The sequence below is a fragment of the Aspergillus lentulus genome (genome assembly GCF_001445615.1).
Source record: "Aspergillus lentulus DNA, contig: Alt17, strain: IFM 54703, whole genome shotgun sequence".
NCBI lineage: Eukaryota > Fungi > Ascomycota > Eurotiomycetes > Eurotiales > Aspergillaceae > Aspergillus > Aspergillus lentulus.
In genome coordinates, this window is record NW_028322112.1 from 586,756 (window position 1) to 608,227 (window position 21,472).

Here is a 21,472-nt window from a genome sequence, read left to right on the forward strand (position 1 = left end):
TTTTACTTGCCTTTGTTTATGTCTGATATATATATTTCTTTTTTCATGATACTATACTATTCTAGTAATTATCTGGGTTTGGTTTATTCATGATACTCTGATCCCAATCTACCATCACCATCGGCCATCACAGGGTTACTCATCGTATCAGCTCAACAACCAGGGAAAGATATATGGACTTCTCCCCTCCCTCGTCACTTGCCCTTGTCCCATCATACAACATCAATTAGCCTCAAAGTCTGCTCTCGAAAGAGGTTCTTCTTGTGATCACAAGAGTCCTCTTATCCTCATCATTCTTCTTCTTCCTCATCTTTATCTTCTCCTTCTCCTTCTTTATCTCTGAACGATTATCCTTTACTTCCTTTCCTATCCACTCATACATCTTTTCAGATCATCACGACTTCTCTTCGACTATCCTCCTTACCTTCAACAACTTTACCCTTCTTCTCACTGTCGTCATCGGTTACACTTGGATCCTCTTGTCGACCCTTCGTCTCTTCTCTTCGTCCTCTCATCTACCACCAAAGCCCCGCACCTCGACTTGTTTTATTTTCCGTACATCCAGTTTACACACCGCCTCTTGATTGCCCTCAAATCTACGAACTGCTATCACTGCTCTGACGACCTTTTGCATATACTTTCTTTGCAGAATTTGAGCATACGCACAGTTATCTGCAGTCATGGCGAGATATTCTCAACCACCTTTCGACTTTTACCACCAGTCCACATCAACTATGGGGACAAAACCCTCATATCCAGAAGAGGACGAGATGAGTGTATTAGATGACAAGATCCTGGACTCTACTTCCCCCGAACTGTCTACCGTTCCCGACCACCGACGTTCTTCATATGATCATGCGCCAGATGCGTATTCGCATCGGGATTCAGTCTGGTCAGACTTTTCGCAACCAGTCTCCAGCGCCCAGTCGCGCCACAATTCTCAAGTTGGCCATGGTCTTTATGATGCCAACCCCAATCCTTTCATGCGGGTCGATGGTGCTCACCCTGCCTCCGCCTATGGTCAGCAGACATCCTGGTCCTTGTCCAGGGATTCCGGCTCATGTACTCCGACTGCCATGTACGAGCACTTCCACCCGGACCTGGAGAACAATTCCTCTGCCCCCTTCTCCGGTGGCGCCGTGGGGCCAGTGAGTGCCATCAACATTGCGTCCATGTCGTACCGACCAGGCATGGGCTTTGCGCCTCCCGGCGCTATTGCTATGTCCCCACAGTCCAGTCAGGGCTGGATGCCTGCATCGACGGATATGCCCGATGCAATTTCGCGCCCCACAAAGAGCCCGACCTATCGCAACAGCTCGCCGTTGAGTGTTCGGCGGGATGGCATTCGGAAGAAGAACGCCCGCTTCGAGATCCCTGCTGAACGGACATTGAGCAATATCGACCAGCTGATCAATCAATCGACGAACGAGGAAGAGATCAAGGAACTGAAGCAGCAGAAGCGTCTGCTCCGAAACCGTCAAGCTGCGTAAGTACTCCCAATTGTCTCATTGGACATATCCCCATCCCTGTTTCGTTTTGTGTGGTTCTGCTAACACCGCACGGTATTCTAGATTGGATTCGCGTCAACGGAAAAAGCTCCACACTGAAAAGCTTGAGGAGGAAAAGAAACATTTCACTCAGGTTATCAGTGAACTCGAAGAAGCGTTGCAGAACATGAAGTTGCGTGAGGCTGAGCTTCTCCGTGAAAAGAGCGAGTGGATGGCTGCCCAGCAGCAGATCAACCAGTACATCGAAGGCTTGCACATGGATAAGGATGAGATGCTTCGCGTGCACACTCTGGAGACGGCTGAACTTCGAAAGAAGAACAATATTCTCAAAGAGACAGTGGAGAAGCTTGAGAGACAGATGAGATCATCGGCTACCACTAATCTCAACACTGACTTCTCTGACTTTGAGAATTTGACCATGGACAATGCGCCTTGGGAAGACTTTACCATGTCCAACGGTCTTCCTCTCGAGGCGGAGTCGACTCCTGCCACCACCACGATGCAGTCATCAGCAATGGTGATGTCTACGAACGATAGGGTCACCGAAAAGAGTACAAACACAGCCAGTGACTACCCTTTCAGCTGGAATGCCTTCTACATGTGTCTGCTCTTTGGCGCGTTCCTGGCCTCGAACGGCCCGTCGCTCTCCTCACGTTCTATTCCGCAATTGTCGGAGGAGTACCGCGCAGAGTCTGCCAACGTCCTGAAGGCTGTTCTCGCCGCCTCTCCACCAGAGCTCGCACAGACGAACACTCAGCAAGCGGTGGCCTCTTCCGCCTCCGCTGCTCCAATGCCAACGACCATCAGCGGAGCGGAGATGGCTCATATGACTACGGGTACTGCTCACTCCAACCTCGACGAGCTTCACAACAACCTCGCGATGCCTACCAAGGAGCAGGAGCGACAACAGGTCTTCTCCCTCAATGCTGAACAATACAATGCCTTGACCACATTTGACGAGTCTCATGTCGACTACAAGTCTCAGCCTTCTAATCTGCAGCAGGCTTTGGCCGCGATGCGGAACAATGCCGCTCTAAATAAACTGCCGAACAAGGCTACATCCGACGTGTACACCAGATCTTTGATGTGGGATCGCGTTCCCGAGAAGGTGATTCGCGATTTTCAACGCATGGTTCAGGAATATGGCGCTTCCCCTATCAAAGAGGAGCAGTCCGGCTTCAGCCAGACGTGAATAGTACAACCGACAGATTGTTCGTCACAGCGTACTTTAGTCATCTCGTCTCGTTTTCCAGCGGCATTTCCAGCCAGAGTCACCTTAACCAACTTGCCTACCCTTCACCAAAGCAATTTACACAAACGTTTCGTTCTGCGGCTTCTTTCTCGCCTTCATCCACGATTTTCCTTTTTCAGCCAAACATCTTCTAGCACCTTATGCTGTCGAGCTACGCGACTCTCCTTTGGCCAGATTTAGCCAGACTTAGCCGTATGCATGCATAGACAGCACCATCAAATCTTCTTTCTACTCGATCTACTCTACAAACCAGCCATTTTTCGGCTTGGCCTGACGAATTAGCGATGTTTTCTTTTCGGTTGCGTCGGCGTACATTTGGTTCTCCTTTGTCGTGCATCGGGCCTGGGAATGGCTTTCTACGCGCATTCAAGACACTTGCATCTGTACTTTCCTGTTTTTTCTCTGTCTCTTTTTCCTTGGGTTTGGCATGTTAATTTTGGGTGGGCCTCGCGGTTTTGAAAACAGACACAGGCACAACAGGACAGAGTGTGTTTGTCGAGCGATCGACAGGAACTTTCCATTCTCATTTTGTATTCGGGCTTGCGTTTCTATGTTTTTCATCTTGCTTGGGATTCTATTGCATTTGATTGTGGACGTGACTGAGCGACGGCGGCCATCCTGTTACGACTATTATGATACGATGTATATGACTCTTTATTATCATCTTGATGTTTCTGTTTACCTGGTTTTCATCTGGACAGCCGGGCTGCCATTGCAGGTGGTCATTTGAGCGTTTTCTCTGCCTTTCTGCTGCAGGCACCTTTCCAACTAGAAGTGGCCTGATTTTCTTCTTTCATATACTCTGATGACCCGGTCATTCCACCTGGTCCTGATATTGTACATGGAAGATTGCATGACTGACGTTGATGCACTTTCTTTTCTTGGGCTTGTCATTCGTGCCTGGCCACTCTTTTCTGACGAATTTACTTTGTTGGACATGAAAATTATACGATGTCATGTTACTGTATATATTAATGTTACGGGCAGACGCCCTCGAATCTCTGTCATGAAACGACTTGATGATATGAATGGTTTACTTATGCTATCCTCAACGTAGACATCTAGTCCCTCGGTGACAAGGGTATAACAGTTTTATACTTCAAATTGTCGGCTCGAGACATGGGCAGCAGCAGCAGCCAATGCTCGGCTACTGCTCATCCTCGACTAAAATTAAAAATAGCGAATGTAACAGGCTACCATATTAAAAAAGTACAATATGAAAGACCTGACATCAACCTTCTTACCCATAGGCATAGCATCCAGAAGGACCAATTCCGTGGCTTCTAATGAAAGCCACCAGGGCACAGCTGATGTGAATACTATGGAAGAAGTACGGTCGTGAAAACAAAGTACATGTGCAGCGATCGGGCTGCAGTGCAAAGATGAGGCTGCATTGGGCCATCTATGCATCATCCACTGAAGGATCATAGATCATGTTTTGTTCGTATTACCAGATATACAATAATAAATGCAAGTACGCGGGTTATGCGTCTCATCTGGCAGCCCTATACATGGATACCAAGGTGACACTGACGTAAATATTTCCAAGGACAACAGGCGAGAGACGCCGAAGAGTAGATGAGAGGCATCTGAGGATTTCTGCTGGCCACAGCCTGCAAAGGGGCGGGGGGTATCATTCGGCGGGCGTCGGGATTGTACGTGCGAAGTACGTCCTCGCTGTACTGTGCGGGTCTCGTTCATTTGGGGTTGTATTTCTCCTTCCAGATCCTGTCATGAGAAGCATGTGAGTGTCAGCTGTCGGCCTGATGATCGATGGGGTCTAGATGGTTGATTGGAGTTGGTGTGGGCGAGGTTGTGGTTGGCTGCGACTGTGACGGCGGCTCGCATGGCGCAGCTTGCCAAAGACACCACGAGAGCCTATCGCTCCAACCAAATCCCCGACCTCTCGGACATCATGACCCTGAGTGGTAGCGAAGTCGCAGGCTTTTTGGCTAAAACAATTGACTCCGTCACACTCGGTGGAAGCGATTCAATAGAATAGCAGGAAATGGGAGGGAGGTAAGAGGTGCCTGATGCGAGAAAGGGGGTTCGAAGATAATTGGCAAGAAGCAATACACGTACCAGGAATTTCCTACTATTTTGTTCCCTTTTTCTTCGGCCAGTCGATAATATTTGGCCGCCTTGAACTAAGCGTTGAGCGATCGTCGTGAGTCAGCAGAGCCTTAACGAGAGATCAAAAGTCCATGAGCCCGAGTGATGATTTTCAAGCCCCAAAAAAAGGCATGAATGCCCGAGGAGAACAAGATGAGCAAGGCTTCAGGGCTGAAATCACGGGGCTCTGCCGGTACGGGCAGTTGGAGGTCCAGTAATGGCGTACCTTGTCCTTCTTCCCCCCAAAGCCTTCAAGATAGCACCATGCGACTTCGTTCATCGCATCTGTATCGCCTAGATTGGCCGCTGTTTCAAAGTACTGTCGGGCAGCTACCGGGTCTTTTTTGACGCCCCAGCCATTCCGATAGCAATTTCCCAGTTCGAAAATTGCCAGTACGAGCTCTCCTTTGGCAGCGCCTCCCTTTTTCATACCTGCCTGGAGTGCTTGAGACTCAATTGATGCGGAATTCGCCGCTGCGGCTGAGAGATATGTAACGGCCTTGTCGGGATCTTGAGGGCAGCCCCAACCATGTCTAGGAGAGCGCTCCAAAGTTAGACACTCTTCTAAAGCAAGCAGACAAGGTAGATCTTTGTAACCCTCCATACTAAGGGAGGCATTGCAAAAAAGATATGGACAAGAGGGGTAGGGTAGTCGAGCTGTACCTCAGCGCAAGTCCATAGAGCACTTGACTCAAAGCGTTGTTCGCACCTTCCGGATCTGCCAGTTGGCGGAACATTTCCGTGGACCTTTCAAGCTCTGTATGATGCGATCATTAGCATGGATCCAAACGATGTGCGAGAACAGGAACTCACCGCCAGCCTCGTGTAGACGAATCGCCTCTTGAATATTGACCTAAGCCCACCATTAGACACTGGCTAGTGCACTAAATGGCTTCAACCAAGTACAGAGACTTACATCGCCTTCTGGATCATTGATCCGACTATGACTGGAACTTCTTGACCGCGCTCCTCCGGCGCTATTTGTCTCTAGCCTATTCGGCGAAGAGCGAAGTGATGCTGCTGGCGATCCAGCAAGCGGGCTCTGTTGCGCCAGAATCGTCGCTCGCTTCTCCCATTGTGCTTCCCTTTCTTGCTCGTCGACTTTATCGTCCGAAATCTGCGGAAGATCCGACGGGACATTGACTGAGCTCGAGCTAGCACGCCGCGAGCCCCGATCGCGATGCAGCAATTGCGATAACCGGTGTTCCCCTCGCGGTCGACTCGGCGAAGCTGGCTCTGAAGAATCAGACGGGGACCTCGAGCGGCTGAATATGTTCAATGATCTTCGATGCGTCGAGGAAGATGGTCGTGATGGTTCTAGGAGATCCGATTGACCATGGTCGCCTCGGTGCTCACTGACGTCACCGCCAGTGCTCGATGGGTCAGTAACCTCATGCGAAATTGTATCGGATCGAATGAATTTAATCTCGGGAACAGCATTTGAGGGTACATCCGGCGGATACTGACTCCCTGAGTCGTTGATCTTGTCCTTCTTGTGAAGGATATCGCGCAGCGGCATCTTGCGGCGGGCTTATCGCGGAGAGGTGGTTTGCGGGGTGGATACCCGGCAATTTACCGAGGGGTCGTTTGTGTGTCTGTCGGACGAAGAAAGGAGCGATTTGTATGAAATAGTGTATATCGGAATTATCGAGCTTCATATATCCTCAAGGTAAATTATATTCCAGCCTTGTGTTCTGTACGTGGCACGAGGCTGGGGATGTGGCTGTGTTAGTTGTGCTTTGTATTTTTAAATATCATCACGGATCACTTGGGATAATTCCAATGGTGTCCCTGAGTCGTTCCGTGGTTAGTAGTGTCGGTTGTCTTGGCTCCTGAACCACTTCATGGGCATATTATATTATGTTTTATATTCATTGCATCCGGATTGTTTCCCAACCCCTGCCGTGCGAATTTATGACGGACTGTTTGTATTGTTTAATAGTGATTCTCGGTAGGTTTTGACCTTATGATAAGTGCCTTCTAAAGATGGTACGCTGAAGCCGAACAAGGGACGAGACGTATCTACCAGTAATTGAAAAGTGTCTTACAAGAGGAAGTGCATAATTATGACTGTAAGCGACATACACTTCAGAATATTGCAGTTTGCAGATGATCAGCCGAGTCCACTGGAAGATAGTACAACTGGGTACAGGTATGAGACACAGGGCAATTACCCGGAGACCTAGGGATTTGGGTAGAATGACTACACATTATGGGGTACAGTATCTGAGCAGATGCACCGACTGATCAGTGATCAGACGGAAATGGAACGCGTTTAGACAGGCGGGGCCGCGCGTGGATAGGGCAAAAACTGGTATTGATATGTCTAATCGAGCACAAGAGTAAAATGGTAAATGATTTTATACATGATGCTAATAACGAGGCTATTCATGTAGAGTCCATTTACTGGGCCTTGGCGGACATGATGCCTGGTTTATATGGTAAGCTTGCGATGGACCAGAAGGTTTCGGGGCGAATGAGACTTACGCTCGACATCAGCAACGCTCTGCTGAAGGATCTGCTGGAGGACCTTGGGGTTCTCAAGCTCCTTCTGGATCTTGCCAATGACGGACTCGGCGAGTTCACGCTGCTGGCGCTGCTTGACCTGGCTTTCGTAGCGAACCCACGAGTCAAGGACGGACTTGGCCTCGGCGGCCAGAGCGGTGCGCTGCTCGAGCTCATAAGCCTGAGCCTCAAGTTGGGCGGTTTCCTTCAACAACGTATCAGCGCAAACCATTCTGGCTAGATATCGGATCATAGGACCGAATTTACCCGGGAAACAGCGAAGAGCTGCTTGGTGATATCGACAACGCTGGACAGCTCCTTGACGTTGTCCATGCGGGCCTTAACAGCGTTGGTGTGGTCGGCACGGGCAGCATTCAAGATGTTCTTGTGCTTCTGGACCTGGCCCTGAGCCCACTCACTGTAGACAGGACCACCGTACTTGGCAACGGCAGTGAAGACACTCAGAAGGCAGAAGGCGGCAACGGTTTCCTCGTTCATAACATAGAGCTCGTTGCTGATGGCGGCGACGGAAAGACCGGCGGCGGCGGACAGGATAGCGGTCTTAGATACAAGGGAGTTGCCGGGAAGAGAGTCGATGATCGACTGAGCCTTCTTCTTGGGGTCTTCGGCAGGGACGTTGGAGGCCGAACGAGAGGCAGTCAGGTTGGCAGCGACACTGCGCACGGGAAGAGTCGGCCGGAGCCGGGTAGCACCTAGCTGGGGTTAGCGACTGTGATGAGGTGATTCATGGCCTTGCAAAAAATCGTGTGCGGCATACCAATGGCGCTCTTAGCCAGACGCGAAGCCATTGTGACGATGTGAAGTCCTTGAAAGATGTGATGGATGAACGGAACTGACGAGAATGAGGTCGGAATGGGGCTTTGGACGGTGCGGCAGACGCTAACCATATTTGGTTTGGTGCGGCTGACGGAAAAACTGGTAGCCGAGGAATTATCAAAAAATTAATGGCACCAGGAAGAAGAGCCTTGATTGCAGAAGCACGATTCGAGCTCAAATACTAATATTCAAATTTCTGCGAACAAAATGCCGCTGCCTACGGACGGAGCTACAGGCTCCAAGAAGCGAAAGAACGTCAAAGAAGGCGGAGTTCCTTCGTCCAAGCGCCGTGCAGTCGCTGAGACTCATAGCGATGGAGAGATGGCCAAGATCCAAGAGCTGGAAGACCAGATCTCTGAATCGCGAAAGTACTATAACAACATTGTGACACTGATTTCGATTCTCAATGCGGATGGGAATGAGGGAAGGCCTAATTTGGCCGTGGCGGTGTCACTCTGTCGAGTCTTTAGCAGATTGATGGCCCTGGGGAATCTGACCGAGACGAGTCGCGCAGCAGAGAACGAGAAGATCATCGTTGCTTGGCTGAAGGAACGTTGTCGGGAATACCAAAAGGCACTGGTATCGATACTTCGTGAAGCAGATCCTTCCTCTCAGGTTTGTCATGAAGGCTTCCCTACACTCAGTTGGCATTTTCTGATAGCGTGGCAGGTTACTGCCTTGACTCTATGCATGCGCATTATCAACGAACGTGCGACACATCTACCGGGCGATGATACCCAGGTCTGGCTTTCTGGCCTCTTCAAGAATGTATTCGAGGCTGTCGTCGAAGCAAAGAACGGGCAGGCGTTGAGGTCGGAATTTTTAGATCAATTCGCGAAGGCATACGAGGATGTGAGATACTACACCTTCGTGCAAGTCTCGTACGTCTCCGCTTCCTCTTTTCCGAGAAACCTTGTTGTATACTGACTTTGGATACTAGTGACTATGCAGAGACAAAAAGAAGCTCCGAAATTCTCGACGTCCTCATCTCAATGCTATCGGAATGCGACAATGTCCCTGGTCCTGAACACAAGTTTGAAAACTTCCACGCCAAAACGAGCAAGCAGAACAAGAAGCTCCTCTCAGTGAACTCGCACAAGAAACAGGCACAGAATGCCTGGCTGGCTATACTTCAGAACGACCTCTCCCACACTCAACGCAAAACGCTGCTGCGCAACATGGTCTACACGATAGAGCCTTGGTTCAACCGCCCTGAACTGCTCATGGACTTCCTGACCGATTCATACAATGTCGGCGGCGCGACATCCCTCCTCGCCCTCTCTGGTCTCTTCTACTTGATCCAGGAGAAGAACCTGGACTATCCCCAATTCTACCACAAACTATATTCCCTCCTCGACGCCGATCTCCTGCACTCGAAACACCGCTCTCGGTTCTTCCGACTGATGAACACCTTCCTCTCCTCCACCCACCTTCCCGCTGCGCTTATCGCCAGCTTTATCAAGCGTCTTTCTCGTCTCGCGCTTAATGCACCCCCCACCGCTATCGTGGTAATCGTCCCCTTCATCTACAATCTACTCAAGAATCACCCGACGTGCACCTTCATGCTCCATCGCGTCGTCCGCGACGAGCAAACAAAGGCCACGCTCGAAGCCGAGGGCATGGATGACCCGTTCGACGTGAACGAGGGAGACCCAACCCGCACAAAAGCGATTGAAAGCAGTCTATGGGAGATCGAGACACTCCAGTCGCATTACCACCCCAATGTCGCTGCGATTGCCCGGATTATCTCGGAACAATTCACAAAACAGGCTTACAACCTTGAAGATTTCCTGGACTATACCTACCAAGGAATGCTGCAGGCAGAACTCGGTACGGAAGACAAGCCGTTCAAGAGAATCCCAGTCGTTGAATATCATATCCCCAAGCGAATATTCACCGACAGATTACTCGAGGAAGATGGAGGCCAGGACAATGCGCCTGGTAACTTCATGAGAGGCTTATGGAATTTTGCATGACGGGTCAAAAAATCGCGAAATCTGCATGGCTATGCAGGTAATTTTTCTCCTCTAGCGTATATCATTTGGTGTTACCAAATCCGTTTGATTGTCTATAGACTTCTTTGCTAAAAAGCTGTTTCGAAAAGCAATCCATACTATCTAATGATTGTCATTACTCCTTCCTTGCCTTGACTCGGCAGGAGGTCGTACCAAAATCCCAAGTTATACTTCAACTATACCAAATCATCAGTCAAGAATGTGATCTCCTTCGAACAAAACCCTGCCAATCTCACCAACTGTCCGTTGAAAAACCTTCTGTCGCTGTCCAACCTGAAAAGCTGTCGTCCTGATTTATCAATCTCTCGACATAACGATAGTACGAATTACCGGGGTGGGTCGCCAAAGGCATGAAGGCGTCGATGTCGAGCGTTGCAGATTGTTGCGACTCTTGCATTCGGCGATAGTCGTATGGTCCAATCGTTCCCAACGATGGATGTGGAGGGTATTCGAGGTTGTTTCCGCACAACATCTCATTTGCCTCCGCAACAGGGTCTCCGGGATGATAGTCACAAAAGACGTCCAGGGCAAACACTCCACGCTTTAGATCGTTGAAAAGCGTGTCTGTGACTCTGACCGGTGTTGCTTCTATTTTGGCGCGCATCTTCTCCGTGATGCTTTGGGCTTTTTGACGCCTCCGTCTTTGGCGCACACTCACTTCCTCCTCCATTCGTTCGAGCAGATACAGAATCTCCTTCTCCGAGGAAGCCACGGCGACCGCGTGTTCCATTCTCGACGTAAGTTGTTGAAGCTCTTGAGAGACAGCGCGAAACAGCGCATCGACCTTATTCAACGCTTTCGCGACATGAGAACAAAGACTTCGAGCGAGCGGTCTCTGATATACCCGCGCCCAAAATGACATCCAATAGGAAAATCCAGTCCGGGACTTGCGCAGGCGTGTCAATTCGAGGGTTATGATGACATTGCGACACAAAGCGAGCGTATGCAAAGCCCCATCGCGCGTCTCTTCCAATGTGACCAGACGTCCAGAGTGGGCCGATTGGGGCCTCTCATGACCGACCTCCTGGCTTTCATCCTGTCTGTCCAAAGAGCGATAGAATCGTTGTGACCCCTCGATACTCTGTGATGCTGCAGCAAATGACACCGGCTCGGATTCTTGGCAAGTCTGCTGATGTCGATCACTATGCCCGAGGCTGACGATTAGATCACTTCGCTGATCAGTTTGCGACATTCCAGTGCCGGAAGCTGTGTCATGCCCCAAAAATGCTTGGAAGCTAAAAGGAGACCCGGTGCTAAAGATGATGAACGAGGGGGAATACGAAGAACCTTTTAACGAGTGTGTCTCTAAACGAATGACTGTAACCAACTATGCCAGTGAAAAAGATAAAAAGTATGATATCGGAAAAAGTGACTGAACGAGCGTATATGGGCGAACGAGTGTAGTTGATGAAGCAAAGTTCCATCCTGAGGAACGGACATCTAAGCTACCTGTGACATCCTGACTACCTGGGATGGAGTATGGAACTCAAGTGTGGAAGGAACATGGAAGGGTTTCCCCTGATGCAGGTGGCGTTTAAGCAATTGTAAATGGGATGGAGGACAGACCGATGCATCCGGGGCCTTCTTGCATTACAGTAAGCAATAGAGCTTACATCTTTACCTATCCAGTCAGGCGGGTCCCTCCTGTCGGGTTGTATTATTTTCGATACTACGGGCTAGTTTTATCCAACATTGATATTGTTTCCGGTTTCGGTAACCATCGTGCATGCACCGTCACCATTGTCATAGTACCTAAGTGCCTCCACACGGCATATGAATCGATCATAGTCTAAGAAACAAAACTAGGGGTTCTGAGAACACGAATGAGCTCCGTCGAGAAGAGTACATCACTGGCAATTGACTTTGCCTTGGCACTTGAGATTAGATGGTAGAAGGAGAACAGGGCGTGGTAGAAGTACAAATTGCATCATTTCATCTTTCGCAAGGATGATCACGATCGGATCAGGTAGATCAAGCAGTGACTGGTAGATAGATTCAAGCTTCGTTAGTGGCATGGCTATTACTTGCGATTAGGTTGATCTCCCCTGAGCTCTGGCCTCTCAGCCTCCAATGCAGGCTCACCGACCCCTTGCAGGAAAACACACCTGACTCGAGAATGTCAACCAACAAGAGGGTCGAACAGTTACCTAGTTACCCAAGATATTGTTTACTCATCATTAGAGTGCACAAATGATCGCAGGAGCGGAAAGCTGGTAGTTGGGTGCTTTTTCCAAGTTGCATATCAGAGGGGAGCGGTTTTACGCTGCTCTTTTACCATGTAGCTTGAGACTGTGAGAGATAATCAAGCTAGGCATATCGGTTGATGGAGATCCTTCTTCGTTGCTAATGCACATGCCGCAGGCAAGATTGTCTTTCCAAGTATGTCTCATGGCTTCTTAAGACATCCAACTCTGAAAGATGAAAGAGAGTTGAGATAGTCGTCTAGGAACGCCTGGGGCAAACACCGATCATCTCAGCGGCGTACGGAGACTGCCTTAAGGCACCTTACAGTCGGCCAGACCCTTCAAGCCTTGCCCAAGGGCTCAGCTTGTTGATCACTGTCACGAGTAAATGCACATTCAAATCCCATTCCGCAAGTTTAGTTGAGTTTGCGCTGTCGAAGCACATTCCTTAGAGCACGACCTAAGTGATACACGCCATTTTGTTGATTGGAATGCGTTCAGAATGTAGGACGCGAGTGACAAATACCTTTTGTTGTTTTTCCATAAATGAAGGGATTCAGCAGCTCGCAATGGTCGCATGGTCATCACTTCGAAGTTCGATCCTTCAATCGTTCTTTCCGCGGGATCCATAGTCGCCACGTCCTTGCTACCTCGTTCATCAGTGAGATCTCACCGCCGGTATAAAGAAGGAATCATTGGATTTGAAGTCTGGCTTTGACGACTCGAACGTCAATCGTGCCTGCCGCTCGTCTTTCAGGTGGCGCCCTTATACCATCTACAACCCGCCACGCTGCTGCTCTGAATACCCGGCCCATCTCCAAAGATCAGCATTTCAGGTACATCGGCATCTTTATGTGCATCAGACTCCATTCAACTGTTTAGCTGTGCTCTTGCTCTTGCTTTGATGTTGGTGCCTCTCCTGCCCGAGCGATCAACTACTGGCGTCTAATTCTGATAGCGTTCCAAATCACGATGTTTTGGTCAAGGACCTTTCTGGCAACATGGGTCTGCCTGGCTCAGCTGGGCGCCGCTCAGATGTTGGCCTTTACAACATGGCCAACCCACATCGACCATGGTCAGCCAGCTACGGTGACTTGGTTGGGAGCTCCTGACGTTGTGCGTAAACGCGAATGCCCTTCTCTTTCCGTCAGATGATCATCCCTTACTCACCATAGCTGTGCTCAGCCTGTCACCATTTATCTGCGTAAAGGCGATGCAACCAACCTCGACCACGTCCAAGTCCTGACTACCAATGCGAAAGGCGGATCCTTCACTTTTGTTCCCGACGATTCCTTGCCCGATGGTTCAGACTATGCCCTGCAAATCCAGCAAGGCGCCGAGGAGAACTATTCAGGACTGATGACACTTGGGAACCCTGCCAGCAAGCCACCAAGTCCTCCGAAGCCCCCAAAGCCCACAGAAGACGTTAAGCCGCAGAACATCTCCACACCCGCCCCTCAGGATGACGCCTCACCCCATCACAGCACCGACACCTCACCTGACGACGAGTGGGAAACGGAGGTCGCCAAGGGTAACAATGCCCAATTCACCAATGTTGAAGATATGTCCAAGGGATCTGACTCAAACTTCACTCACGGCAAAAGCGCAATGGCGGCTAAGTTAGAAACCAGCGGTGCTTCTATGGAAAACGTGTACCTTGGCTGGATCCTGGCCACAGCAGGCGTCTTGTTCTATGTCGCCGAATAGGATGGGATTTAGGTGACCAAATTCGGGGCCAGGCATCCTGAGATCATTTGCCAATGCTTGAACACATTGGCTTCGGAGTACTTCTGCTTTAGTTCGTTGTACATAGTCCCCATTGTATTCAAAAAGTCCTGTGACAGTCGGGTTGTCTCAAGAGATCGGGCCATGATTGTTGTTGAACTCTGCTGTACCTTTCAGGGCAGCTCAAGCATCGACCTGTTTGCTCGACCCTGCAAGCCTCATCCGCAGTATATCCATCACTGCTTTACTGAAGAAATGGAGTTAGGGATAAATGAATAATTTGATCATGAGCACAAATGGACGTCAAGTACATGTTTCACAATCGATGTGGGCTGTTGGACAGAAAGCTGTTAGTGTCCGCTGTTAGCGGCTGGCTCTCCTCCATGGATGTTCCCACTGCTCATGCGTACCTGACCGGATAATTATAAAACCTCATCACTCATCAATTCTTGATGATAATGGTCGCTACTGCTGTTTCTTGACAGTAGTGTCTTCAGTTATATATCTCTTTGGAAACTGTATACCCTTCATTTACACTCGTTAAGCTGTATTCAATCTCGCTCTTTGATTACTCTACTGTGCGCAGTTTGTGACAGTAAGTTATCCACCTTCAGCTGCTAGTTTTGAACTATTCCAGCCCAATCTCTATCTGTCGCACTGCAGCTTTGTTATGTGTCTCGGCGATGACAAAGCATAGAACTCATCGTGTCAATAGTTCAGCTGGAGCTCTTTGCATCCCATCCTTGATCTTCACAAGGGTATGTCTCTTTGTCTTTATTCCCGTCGTCTCCATCCTCAATTCCCATGCATTCCGGAGCTTCGAGATCCCCGACTTGCACCTTCGCTTCGCACCTTCCTTGAGCATTGGGGATAGCTCCGGCGTTGCAGGCAATTGCCATTGACATCGCCCGTCTGTTTCCCTGCTGGTATTGCTGTGGTCCGATCGCTACTGCTTCGAGCTTGCCATTCCTTATTAACACTCAGCCTGCATTCCAATTTGCCCCGTCCCCTATAATGGCCAGGCTGGTGCGATCAAAGAAGAATGCTGCCAGGGCAGAAAGTGACAATGCTGACCCGGAGACGCTTGCGTCACCTACGTTAGATTCTCCGAGACCCCCCCGTGTCAGCCTACCTCATGTGGAAACCCAGTTGAATATGCATCAGTACAATGGTTTATTCGATGTCAACTCCCCTGAAAGCCAAAAGGCAACTATAGCCGTAGAAACTTCTCCGGGTAGGCCCTTCCATCTTATATCAACGTGGCAATACCTGAAACTAGCTGCTCGCTTCGAATTCTGAATGCTGATTTGTCTTTGCGCATCTTGTTAGATTCCACATCCGCGTCCCCACGTACTACTTCCAATCCTCCGAACGGCGATGCTGCTACCGCCGAATGGTCATCGGCCGTTGGCCATGCGACCACAGGCAAATCTGGCCGTGTCATACATAATCTTCAAGAAGAAATCGCACGTTTGACGCGCGAATGCAGTGTATATCGCTCACGGGCGGAAGAAACCCAGCGGATGAACGATGCTTTTAAGATGCAGGTACAGAACATGACCGAGCGCCTTCGAAATCTTGAGCAGGCCAACGAAACGAATCTACAATCGATCCGGCGCAAGGACAAGAAAATTGAGGAGTTACGGGCCGAAGTACAGAGCGAGAAAGAAAGACGACGTCGAGCAGAGGGAGAGACCGATAAGTTCCAGCAATTGATGAACGAGGCTCGGGACGAATTCAATCGAAAATGCGCGGAGCTACAGGAGATTGCCAATCACTCTCGGACACAGTACGACGTGCTTGCGAAAGCCGGACAACGTGAACGCGCAGATCAGCAAAGGAAACTTAAAGCGATACGGGATGATTTCCTCGCCTTGAAAGCAAAACATGAAAAAAGAGACGTACAGCTAGAACGCCTGGACGCGGTCATGGCGCAGAAAAATCGTGAAATCGAACTAGGTAGAGAGAGATTCGATCAGCTCTTCGAGGACTACGAAGCATACAAAAAGGCTCACGATGAGGAAGTGCGGGCCTTGATCGAGAGGAACTATCAGGGCGCAGCCAACATTGATAGTGCTCTCGCCTCTCTCAAGGAGACTGAAGAAAAAATGAAATGGGCTATCCAAGTCAAAAACGAGATTAAAGACGCCCAATGAACTTGCGATCCATTTGACCTATAATCAATCCTGCAGAAGTGGCACCAAACAAGCAACAGATTCGCCTTCGAGTGATGCAGTCCGCCGGCAAACGTCTTCGTCGATTATGGACTCAGCAAAGTAAGATCGATGCTCTAAATCATTCCGTGCTGTGCCATTCTCCACCCATACCCCAGTCTACGATTCACGTCCATAGCAGACTCATTCAACCGCAATGTCACTCGTCGACTTACGACGGTATGTTGGAATTGTGCTTTATACTGCTCGCAGTGAGCTCTTGGCCTACTCATCTGACTTGGTGTCTCAGTTGCTTAATACTTCCCGGAGTTTAGGAGCGCTTGATACCCTAGGACATACGCTTTTTCCTCTGCTTGACGGTCTTTGATTAGAGTTCCGTTTTGTTTGCAAATAGACCATATTAAATACGGATACCAGAATAATGCATAGAATAGTCGGCCAAATGTCCTTGAAGAATGCGGTTCAAGGGAGACTTCTACTCTTTTTCTGGATCGAGCCCAAGGAGGAACCTACATATAATCCACTACATTCACAGGGAAGCAATCACGAATTCTACCATATCATAGCAAGCCTTGCAATTCCTCCTTATCCTTTAAGATGTGCAATGGGAAAGTGAATAGGTTCGCCCTTGGGAGACTGTCCATGCCTTGGCTCTTCTCTGCATCTATCCGCCTACTGATGAACTATACATTCACTTAGTGGCTGCATCTACCCTCCTGATTTACTGATTGTTGTATTAAACAAATCAATCACCCTACGGAATATCCATTTTCATTCACCTGTTTCCCTATGATTCTGGTGACTAAGGAGAATGTTCCTCGTTTGGTTTTCATGCAGTGTTGCGTTCCTCTTCCTCCTTCTTCTTTGGGAAATCAGGAGCACCGCCTCATTATCCTACGAGCTTCGCAATACCTCTCAATTGAGTATCACTCTTCATCCCTCAATTCTTTCTTTATTACCATCGGCTTAATCTTGCTTCCTTCGACCACGTTTCCTCCCTTTCTGGACCGACCTCAGCTAGTGCGGGCACTGCTAGTTCTGACGTATCGACACAATGGCGACCAAGCAAAGACTGACGCTCGCCTCCATGTGGGCTTTCGAAGCTATCGGGGTGAGCTGATGATTGTAATGACAGGATGCCGATGATTCCTCTGCTGACCAAAGTATGAACAGGTTAAGGAGATAGAGGTAGAGGTCAAGTGTGTATCGACCATAGCACGCATGCTTGTTATTCAACTAACGCAACAAAACCAGAAACACAATCCCTCAGGTTGATTCGCTCGAATATTTCCAGACAGACGATGTTGGTTCCCATGTCCTTGCACACCTTCGTACCTAACCGGGATTTCCTATAGGTACTTGTCACCAAAGGCAATGTTGAGAGCTTCATCTCAAAGGTTGCATCTGCATTTGCCGGCTTCATCGAAGAGCAGAAAGACAAAGATCTCCTAGACGTAAACCATTTCTTTTTTTCTTTGCCAATCAGACTGTGGAAAGGTCAAGTAGCTGTTTATACTGATTATCGTTTTGATTCAGATGCCACGAGTGCGTCAACTGGATGTCCCTGCAGTGCTTTCTGACGAGAGTCTCCCCGCCATGAGCTCACCTGAGAAGCATCAAGGGCCAAGTCTGTTAGCTCTGGACGATGATTCCGACGAAAATATTGTTCCTTACTCGAGAAATCATGCCACCAAGTTCTGGAAATCTCCTAACGGTGGTTTGGGTTGCTTTTCCAGCAACTTCCACGATGTCCTAGCAGGTGTTGCCATTGCCACCGGCACCAAAATCGCAATAGTGGGTGAATTACAAGGCATACGGGTTTCCGGGACCACCGAGGATGTGGACGATGCTCTGACGAAGCTGAGTCAAATTGAGAAGCCCTTGGTCAGTAGGCGTGCTGCTCAAATCCCGTTCTTATGGTTGACAACTGACCAGTCTCTACTAGTCCTTCTCTCTCGCTCCCAACGTCACAAACATTATGATTGTCCCACACAAGGACGATAGCCGCTTCCGTATCCAGAACTACAGGAGTGTGAATCCTGATGCTCCCCGTCGTGTTCTGGAGGATCCAAAAATGTGTTCCACCATTGACTTTGGTCGAATGTGCGTCACCGTGGGTCTGTCCTTCAACAATGATTCTCAAGCGTGGACTATACCCGATAATCGACTCAATCCACCACCTATCAGCGAGGAAGCTGGGCCATCTCGCATCTGGAATGATTTTACCTTCCAGGGAATTGGGAAGGCGGACGAGTTTGCTGACATCGAATCGATCATCGAGAATGACCCCTCAAACCCCCAGACCTTGTTCTCTGGCATTGCACCTCCCCATCCTTTCCTCACTGCAGACAAGGCCAAGCAAGTCAACCAGTGGGTTGTGGAAAGGGCTGAGATGCAGCCAACCGAGCATGGACCCGAGCCCGAGCCTGAGTTTGAGCTTGAGTCTGATTTCGAGCCTCAGCCCGAATGTGATGGCCGCGACGTTCACCAGCCTAAACACAAGGGCGAAACAGCAATTGCCCCCCAAAGCAAAAGACCGCCTGGAATGAAGACGCGAAAGGCCGCAACAACGGCCAAAGTTGCTCCACCGTCCGAGCAACCTCAGGCTAATGAGGCTAAGCCTGTGGCCATCGATCTCAAGGAGACTACTGCCACCCCCCGTAAGCGTTGGACTATGCTGTACAGTTCCGGCGCCGAGGATGCAAGTCCGGATGACAGTGACGCGCTTAACTCTGAAACTTCTAATTTGAACGATATTCTCGAGCTTCCTGGTGATCTGCTCGAATTCGCGAAGCCCCAAACTCCGGAAAACAAAGTACGTCTTCCCTACAACTTCGACGCTGGCAAGTATGGTCTCAACCAATCTTTACGCCAAACTCCCAAAGAGAAAAAGCATAGTCCAAGCTTCAAGAGGATTATGCATGTCAAGTCAAAGAAGAATTCAAGCAACCCTGACGAGCTTATCGACGTTTTTGAGCCCGCAAATAATGCTGTCGTTGGCACTCTCTCTCGAGTCGCGTTCAATCAGCCTCCATTAATCCCCGACAGCCCGGTCAATGCGTTTACCTCGAACACCCAAAATATGTGTCTGCAGGAGATGTCTGATGAGAATTCCAAGAATACCAAGATTGGACTTCCGAGCTGCAGGATGGACGTTCTTAGCATTCCTTCTTGCTCCGGCAGCACCGAGTCTGTTTTTGGCCGTGCAGCAACAGGTGACGAAAATCACCAGGAGCAGGAAAACAGATTATCATTTCTGAAAAAGTTCCTTCAAGACCGGACAGACAAGATACCCTATCCCGGCGGTCATGGTCAAACAGACACCTCCAGGTATGAATTCAACAAGCTGCTGGTGAAGGAAAGCCTGGCAAAGCTTGAAACTGCCCATCGAGACCAAGATAGACAAGGGTCTGATGAAACAAGCACCAGAGAGTTCTATCGTACCATGGGTCACAAGATGGCAAAGCCGACAAATAAAGCTAAGAGCAAATCTGAGATTAAAGCGAAAAGACAGGCCACGCTTGAGGATGCTTGGGGATTCTTCAAACAGACGGTGAAGAAACCCTCGACAGATGCGCAGACTTTGACACCAATACCGAAAAGTCCCCCGAAGAGCGAAAGAGAGACCGTCAATATGGCTGGGAGCAGAAAGAACGAGCTGGGTATAGAGTCAGCAGAAAATAGCATGACTCGAGATGTTGAGAATTTATTTGAAGCCTTGAAGCAAACATTGGAAGCTGCTGAATACTTTCAAGGATCTCTGAACATGGAAGTCCAGCTCGGACTGATTCTGATACCGCTTCTGCCAAAGACTTGTACTGAAGGCTCGACCGTCTCTTTGACCGAATGGACGAAGATCTTCCAGTCGCAAACTGGCATTCCCTCCCCGACAACCAAATTTATTAGGCGACTTACGACCTCTGGCATTGATATTGATTATCTGGTTGATCTGAAGACATCCGCACCTGAAGGGAAAAGGCGCATTTTTGAACAGGACTACAGCGAATACAGCGTGTCCTACGAGTTCCACTGTCGCACTCGAACCGGTCAGATGCTCGTCCTATCTGTGGATGAGCAAGGAAAATTCAACATCAAAAAGCCCAACGTTGCGCTTGGTGCTGTCAATTTGCACTTTCCGCGCCAAGTCTGGGATGCAAGTGTCGTTCTTAGTGGTACCCCAAACGATGCAGCTGTTGACCGAGAGTGTGAGGAGGCGGCGAAGTACCTCATTGAGCACCTGTGGGTCCAACCAGATACCTCACTTGTTCAGATCTTCACACGGCTACCTCCAGACGACAAGATCACGATTGAGAAAGTATACATGAAACGTTGGACGCGTCATCGCTTCATCCGTCCCCCGAAGAGCATCATTGCCGCCAAGCGCGCCAGTCATATCAGGAGCAATAGTGCTACGACAGCGGAGACTGACTTGAATAGCAATTCCACTGATAAGAGCCAATCATCCGCGGAAAACGAAGCAGAGGCCATGGAGAATCAAGGTATCTTTCTTCAAGTCATGGAAGTGCAAGATCTTTTTATTAAATCCAGTTCGTCCGACGTTCGGGCGGTGGCAGCCTGCTGTGCTTCGCTACCTGAAATGACAGGAAACGGCCGCCAATGGTATGAAGCGTCTCTTGTAAGCTCGGCTATTGAAGCCATCCTAAAAACGAATGCAAATCTTGAAATTGGAGAACGAACTGACGAATGGCGGAGCTCTGACCTGCTGGGAAGAGACGCCTCCCTTCTTCACGGTAATGCGGAGGAGACCTATGCTCCGTATACGATGCTCAGCCCTGTGGCCAAGGCCATTGGCATTACTGGCCTCGGAGATATTCTGCGGTTGACAAAAACTGTTGTCGAGAAAATGGACGGTGTCGGATTCTGGAACCACGGTTTGGACCATGATTCAGTCCAGGCGCCGTCGATCGCCGGCTCGGTTGGCTCTCTAGATCAGACGGTCCGACTTGAGCCCAGAAGCTTGGAATTCGATGATTTCGAAAGCATCAAGGAGTTCGGAAGCATCATGGTCACTGCAATGACTAAGAAGTCATCCGGTGGGTCTTCCGTGAAAGACAAGGAGCAACTCGAGATCGACTATTGGTAATTGCTGGTGCTGCTACTTCCGTGAGGCCGATCATCATTGTTCTGGGTCATTCTACAA

At 49.4% G+C, this 21,472-nt stretch overlaps 8 protein-coding genes across 8 annotated transcripts; 5 read left to right on the forward strand and 3 right to left on the reverse strand.

Annotated features, from left to right (window-relative positions):
• Positions 1 to 680: 680 nt before the first annotated feature.
• Positions 681 to 2,700, forward strand: ALT_9236 (putative bZIP transcription factor; the record flags this gene model as incomplete). Its single annotated transcript, XM_033559836.2, has 2 exons — positions 681 to 1,486; positions 1,572 to 2,700. 2 exons carry the CDS (start codon positions 681 to 683, stop codon positions 2,698 to 2,700), a joined length of 1,935 nt encoding a protein of 644 aa, XP_033415727.2.
• Positions 2,701 to 4,540: 1,840 nt separating this feature from the next.
• ALT_9237 (tetratricopeptide repeat protein) lies at positions 4,541 to 6,391 on the reverse strand (the record flags this gene model as incomplete). Its single annotated transcript, XM_089600571.1, has 5 exons — positions 4,541 to 4,681; positions 5,099 to 5,405; positions 5,536 to 5,629; positions 5,686 to 5,725; positions 5,789 to 6,391. 5 exons carry the CDS (start codon positions 6,389 to 6,391, stop codon positions 4,541 to 4,543), a joined length of 1,185 nt encoding a protein of 394 aa, XP_089455068.1.
• Positions 6,392 to 7,275: 884 nt separating this feature from the next.
• Positions 7,276 to 8,186, reverse strand: atp4 (F1F0 ATP synthase subunit 4; the record flags this gene model as incomplete). Its single annotated transcript, XM_033559838.2, has 4 exons — positions 7,276 to 7,301; positions 7,360 to 7,582; positions 7,645 to 8,090; positions 8,156 to 8,186. 4 exons carry the CDS (start codon positions 8,184 to 8,186, stop codon positions 7,276 to 7,278), a joined length of 726 nt encoding a protein of 241 aa, XP_033415729.1.
• Positions 8,187 to 8,421: 235 nt separating this feature from the next.
• Positions 8,422 to 10,190, forward strand: noc4 (ribosome biosynthesis protein NOC4; the record flags this gene model as incomplete). Its single annotated transcript, XM_033559839.2, has 3 exons — positions 8,422 to 8,829; positions 8,884 to 9,095; positions 9,155 to 10,190. The coding sequence occupies 3 exons, from the start codon at positions 8,422 to 8,424 to the stop codon at positions 10,188 to 10,190; spliced, it is 1,656 nt and encodes a 551-aa protein (XP_033415730.2).
• Positions 10,191 to 10,461: 271 nt separating this feature from the next.
• On the reverse strand, positions 10,462 to 11,421 carry ALT_9240 (uncharacterized protein; the record flags this gene model as incomplete). Its single annotated transcript, XM_033559840.2, has 1 exon — positions 10,462 to 11,421. One exon carries the CDS (start codon positions 11,419 to 11,421, stop codon positions 10,462 to 10,464), a length of 960 nt encoding a protein of 319 aa, XP_033415731.2.
• Positions 11,422 to 13,384: 1,963 nt separating this feature from the next.
• ALT_9241 (GPI anchored serine-threonine rich family protein) lies at positions 13,385 to 14,119 on the forward strand (the record flags this gene model as incomplete). The annotated part of the gene is made up of 2 exons (XM_033559841.1): positions 13,385 to 13,528; positions 13,598 to 14,119. The coding sequence occupies 2 exons, from the start codon at positions 13,385 to 13,387 to the stop codon at positions 14,117 to 14,119; spliced, it is 666 nt and encodes a 221-aa protein (XP_033415732.1).
• A 1,032-nt stretch (positions 14,120 to 15,151) lies between these two features.
• Positions 15,152 to 16,293, forward strand: ALT_9242 (uncharacterized protein; the record flags this gene model as incomplete). The annotated part of the gene is made up of 2 exons (XM_033559842.2): positions 15,152 to 15,371; positions 15,467 to 16,293. 2 exons carry the CDS (start codon positions 15,152 to 15,154, stop codon positions 16,291 to 16,293), a joined length of 1,047 nt encoding a protein of 348 aa, XP_033415733.1.
• A 1,072-nt stretch (positions 16,294 to 17,365) lies between these two features.
• ALT_9243 (uncharacterized protein) lies at positions 17,366 to 21,415 on the forward strand (the record flags this gene model as incomplete). Its single annotated transcript, XM_033559843.2, has 6 exons — positions 17,366 to 17,422; positions 17,485 to 17,510; positions 17,566 to 17,614; positions 17,667 to 17,765; positions 17,848 to 18,195; positions 18,257 to 21,415. The coding sequence occupies 6 exons, from the start codon at positions 17,366 to 17,368 to the stop codon at positions 21,413 to 21,415; spliced, it is 3,738 nt and encodes a 1,245-aa protein (XP_033415734.2).
• Positions 21,416 to 21,472: the final 57 nt, after the last annotated feature.